General features: G+C 39.1%; 1 protein-coding gene across 1 annotated transcript; it reads right to left on the bottom strand.

The window, feature by feature from the left end:
- Window positions 1-1,052: 1,052 nt before the first annotated feature.
- Window positions 1,053-2,798, bottom strand: LOC109220107. Its single transcript, XM_019384571.1, has 2 exons — window positions 1,977-2,798; window positions 1,053-1,793 (listed from the first exon to the last, which is right to left on the bottom strand). Exons 1-2 carry the CDS (start codon window positions 2,796-2,798, stop codon window positions 1,053-1,055), a joined length of 1,563 nt encoding a protein of 520 aa, XP_019240116.1.
- Between the last annotated feature and the right edge of the window lie 2,976 nt (window positions 2,799-5,774).

Below are 5,774 nucleotides of genomic sequence, written 5' to 3'. Positions count from 1 at the left end.
TTAGACTAATAAGGGAGTATTAATAACATGACTAAACGCCAAAGAAAAAATAAAAATAGGTTATGCATTTTTATCTAAATTATTGCAAAACAAAAAATAGACATTCAATANGCATTAGTATTGATTTGATTTTGGTTTAAGATTTATTTGAGTTACTAACATTTATGTACATTAAAACTTATTGGAGCATCCAAAAATTATAAGCCCAAGTTTGAAATAATACGTTAAAAGATAAAATTATGAAAAAGCTTAAGAAATATTTATAAACTACACTACCATAAATATTTTTATGTATTAAATATATTTAAAACTTCTATACATATAAAATCGGGTTGATTTGGTTCGGTTTGACTTTTTTTAGTTAAAACCAAACCAAACCAATTATGGTCGGGTTTTTTTTTTCCAACACCAAACCAAATCAAACCAAACCATAGTCGGATTTTTTTCCGGTTTGATTCGGATTATCGGATTGGTGCGGTTTATCAGTTTCCTTTGTACACCCCTACTTTCTCATATGGACTTGACTTTCTTATAATCTTGACATATGATTGCTAGTTGGACGCAGCAAGAACCAACTAGCAAAACCACGATCTTAGACTCACCACACCTACTATATGTTTTGTTAATCATAAAAACTCAATTTCTAACAAATTACATGTTAATTTATTACTCACAAGTTATATTTTTATTTTGTATATTATTTTTTCCCTTCTGATGTAAATATATTTTTTCAAAATATTTTCTGATAACCAAATACCATAAAATTACTTCCTCATAGAGAACATAATAACATGAAAAATAACTTTCAACATAAAGCAAATGCGATCTAAGCTAGACGCCCTGGAATTCCATTCTGTAGGGAAGGAGGACCTACTGGGAGAGCCGCTAAATAATGAGGTTCGGCATCTGCTTGAGCAGGAAGAAGGAAGGTTTGATCCGCTCGAGGGCGTGCTAAAGCCATAGGGGTAAGCTCCCACAAGGATTGATAATAAGCATAAATCAGGCCTTTTTAAATGAAACCCGAACTCCGATTGAATTTCTAAAGTGCTGGGTTACACCTCAGCTGAAAAAGCCTCCAAATATGCTTGATAACCTGTTGAGATATTAGCATAAGTCAAAGTATTAGATAAGAGGTATAGACAGCAACCAGTGAACTTCTTGGTAGTCTGATAGTCCTTTAGCCAAACTGGAGGCTTTGATGTCCTTGTTGTCTTCCTAGGACCTTGATCCTTAACAGGCTCCATTCTGCTTGTATGAGGAGCAATAGCAATCTCTGGTACATTGGTTGGGAGCAATTCAGCTGAAATATCTTGCATTTCATGTTCACCTTCAACTTCTTCTGTATTTGGAGTTGTAGAATCAGTATCCAGTATTTCTGCAACTGGTATAGTGACATCTCCTGTGACTAGATCATTGTCTGTGGGTGTAATAGGGACATCTGTGGCAATAGTGGGGTATGATTCTTGTGCATCAGTAGTTGAAACTGATGATGAGTAATCAGGTACAGTTGTTTGGGTAGGAAAACAGTCGTCCATAGTAGTTGTATCTTCTCTGAAAGGAAAAATATGTTCTCTAAAACTAACATCTCTGCTTATAAAAATAGAGTTAGTTTCCAAGTCAAACAATCTATATCCTTTCTGAACTTCTGAGTATCCTATGAGGACTGATTTCCTTGCCCTCTTTGCAAACTTGTCTCCCTTTGGCAAATTGCTAGCAAAGCATAAACATCCAAATATTTTCAAGTGATCAATAACAGGTAGTTTGTTATACAAAATCTCATAAGGAGACTTTCCCTGTAACAAAGATGTAGGCCATTTATTGATCAAGTATACAACAGTTTTAATACAGTCTCCCCAAAACCTGCTAGGAACAGAACTCTGAAAGCTTAATGCTCGAGCTACTTCAAGTATATGCATGTGTTTCCTTTCCACCACCCCATTCTGTTAGGGTGTGTAAGGACAATTGCTTTGATGTACAATACCTAAAGATGCTAATAACTCATTACAGCTAGAATTAGAAAACTCCTTCCCATTATCAGATCTTAACACCTTTACATTCATGTCAAATTGGGTCTTTACCATTGTAAGAAAATCTTTCAGCACTGTTACAACTTCAGACTTTGATTGCAATAAGCACACCCAAGTATACCTACTAAAATCATCCACAATTGTAAGAAAATCATGTTTTCTATCATATGTAGGCAATTTGTGAGGTCCCCAAACATCAAGATGAATAAGATGGAAAAGACAATCAGTTTTACTTCTGCTAAGAGGAAACTTCAATCTGCTTTGCTTAGCTAAGGGACACACTTCACAATTGCACTGTATACTATCTACTGCTTTATTCTTCAAGGCAGGAATATGTTTCATTGCCATTATTGATGGATGCCCTAACCTCATATGCCAAAGACTGCTTTCATCATTTCCTTTGGTAACCATTGCTTCTATAGGTTTCTCTTTCCACTTCAGTATGTAAAGTCCACAATTCTCTCTACCAATCCCCATCACCTTCCCATTGTAAAGACCCTTCAATACACAAAAATCAGGGAAGAATAGGGCACAACACCACAATTCCTTGGTTAATTTGGAGACTAACAACAGGTTAAACTTAAAATCAGGAACATATAAAACATCCTTCAATTCACATCCTCCTAGGATAGATGCATTTCCTTTATGTGTTACTGAACATTTGCTACCTGTTGGGACCTGCACTTTATGATTGCCTTGCTGATTAATATTCTCTAAATTGGATAGGATCTCCTTATTACATGTAATATGATGAGATGCTCTATTATCCATTCACATAGAGATACAATAATGCAGTTATACCTTCCATAAGTGCCTGACTATCACCTGCAGGTGTTTTGTTCAAGAAATCTAATATCTGCTTGTACTGGCTTTCAGTGAAAACTGTCCAAGTTGTTGTCCTTGAGAAGAACCTACAGTCTCTTCTGAAGCCATGTTGGCATAAACTCTGTTTCCTTGACCCTGTTGTTTCTTCTTGCTTTTAAAACCAGGGGGATACCCTATGATTTTGTAACAATTTTCCTTGAGATGTCCCTTGTATCCACAGTGCTCGCAAACAATGCCAATCTTCTTAGGCTTATAGCCTTGATTCTGTCCTGCCATCATAGTTAAGGGTTCCCTGTTCACTTCAAGCACACCTAACTCACGTTGGCTTTCCTCTTGAATAACCAAAGCATAGGCCTGGTTTACAGTCAGCACTGGCGTTTTCAGCAATATTTGGCTTCTTACTTGGCTATAGCTTTCATTAAGTCCAACTAAGAATTACAGCAAACGTAAATTCTTAAATTGTTCAATGAAGGGTCTAGTATCCTCACAATCACAGCCTGGTGCTGGAACTAACAGATCTATTTCATCCCAAAGGTCTTTCATTTTTGTGTAGTACAATGTTACAGAATCAGTACCTTGCTTTAGCGATCCAATTTGTATCCACAGAAGGTAAAAACGAGTAAGTTTAGATTTATCAAACCTCTCTTTGAACTCGTTCCACACAGTTTTTGCGTTCGATGCATAGATGATACTCGGTTGTAATTCTGCAGATACTGTGCGTCCTATCCATGAAAGAACCACTACGTTGCACCTTTCCCACTGATTCGCCAATTCTCCTTTGTAAGAGCTCTTCAAGCAGGTTCCTTCAATGAACCCTAGCTTGTTCTTCACCAAAAGTGCCATCCGCATCGATCTTCTCCACAAACCATAATTCTCAGGTCCGGTGAGTTTAATATCGTGCAATGCAACTCCAGGTGTGTTTGTAGATGCTAAAAATAGAGGATGATTGTGATCAATCTGAGGGCTAGCTGTTTCTCCCATGGTCAATCAAATTGAAGCTTCTAACGGTGTTCGATGTTCAGATCTTACAGATTCACATTAACCCGCTCTGATACCATGATATAATCTGGGATTGCATGAGCAATTAAACCCTAGTTTCTAGAGAATTCAGAGAATGAAGGAAGAAGGAAGAAGAGATGAAATCGATTTTCTATTATGTTATTACTGTACATGTCATTACACAGTATTTAACTAAGCTCTAACAACTTAACTAATCACTCACGTGCCTATCACATGTGTGAGTGTGTATTGTTTAAAATACCCCTTCTCACATTCTATCCTTTTAACTCTCCATAATGTTTTTAGCATAATGACTAAGAGTTCGTTACTGGATTCCAATTCAATACTAGCCTCATTCCTCTTTCCTCCCAGCTACGTCTTATTATTTGATGGATTTGAACGGCTTCCAATGACAACAAATGGGTTGCAGCTATGAAAGAGGAAATCAAAGCAATAGAGGACAACAACACCTGGGAGATAGTGGACTTACCAGCTGGGAAGCAGGCCATTGGGTCAAAATGGGTGTACAAAATCAAATACAAATCTAATGGAGAGGTAGAAAGATACAAGGCAAGGCTGGTTGCAAAAGGATATAATCAAAAGGAAGGGCTGGACTACCATGACACTTTTTCCCCTGTGGCCAAAATGGTCACAGTCAGGACCATTATTAGTATAGCTGCTGCAAAAGGATGGGTTCTATATCAAATGGATGTGAGCAATGCCTTTCTGCAATGAGGAAGTTTATATGAAGCTACCTCAGGGATTTCATAAGCAGGGGGAGTTGAAGGTATGCAGGCTCATGAAATCTCTCTATGGTCTCTGTAACGACCCGGCCGGTCGTTTTTGGACGCCCCGATCCCCCATTAACTGCTTCCCCTAAGTTTATTTCTGCTATTTTGGTTTGCCGGGACGTTCGGTGTTGGGATTCGGAGTGTTTTGGGACACTTAGTCCCTAAATGAGAGCTTAAGAGTTGAAAAATGGTCCGTAATCAGAACAGTGTGAAGACGACCTCGGAATGGAAATCCGATGGTTCCGTTAGCTCCATTAGGTGATTTTGGGGTTGGGAGCATGTTCGGAATGTATTTTGGAGGCTCGTAGCTCATTTAGGATTGAAACGCCGAAGTTTGGATTTTTGAAGTTTCCAGTCCGATAGTGAGTTTTTGATCCGAGGGTCGAATTGGAATTCCGGAAGTTGCAACAGTTCCGTCATGTCATTTGGGATGTGTGTGCAAAATTCAGGTCATTCGAACGAGGTTCGGGTAGGTTTTTGATCGAAAGCGTGTTTGGTTGGAATTTGAAGTTCTTAGGCTTGAATCCTTGATTAATTCGTGTTTCCGACGTTGTATTAGGTGGTTTAAGGATTGGTACAAGTTTGGATAATGTTATGGGATATGTCTGTAGGTTTGGTTGAGGTCCCGGGGGCCTCGGGTGTGTTCCGGGTGCTCAACGGAGCACTTTGGAGTTGGAAAATATTGCAGAAAACTGAACTCAGCTGTTGCAGACTTTTCCTCTTCGCGATCGCGGCCTCCCTCTCGCGTTCGCATAGTGTAATCTTGGAGGGAGGCCAGTTTCTTCATCGCGTTCGCATAAACTTCACCGCGTTCGCGTACCTATGCCAGTCAGTTCTTCGCGTTCGCGAACCCTTGCACGCGTTCGCGTAGAACAACTTCTAGACCTCAGCATTTTCCTTAATCGCGATCGCGTTACAGGCCACGCGTTCGCGTAGCTTTAAAAATCCCAGGCCTTCGCGTTCGCATCCTACTCCTCGCGATCGCGAAGAGCATATTTGACATCTTCCATCTTTCTTCTCCGCGAATGCGATCTAGTCTCCTCGTTCGCAATGCATTGAGTGTCTGGACAGTATTTAACATTTCAAAAACGAGGGTTAGCCTATTTTTAACAAAACTCAAGCTAGAGAGATC

This window comes from Nicotiana attenuata, unplaced genomic scaffold (assembly GCF_001879085.1).
Source record: "Nicotiana attenuata strain UT unplaced genomic scaffold, NIATTr2, whole genome shotgun sequence".
Taxonomy (NCBI): domain Eukaryota; kingdom Viridiplantae; phylum Streptophyta; class Magnoliopsida; order Solanales; family Solanaceae; genus Nicotiana; species Nicotiana attenuata.
Note: the sequence above shows the minus strand (reverse complement) of the source record. Positions and strands in the feature narration are given on the sequence as shown.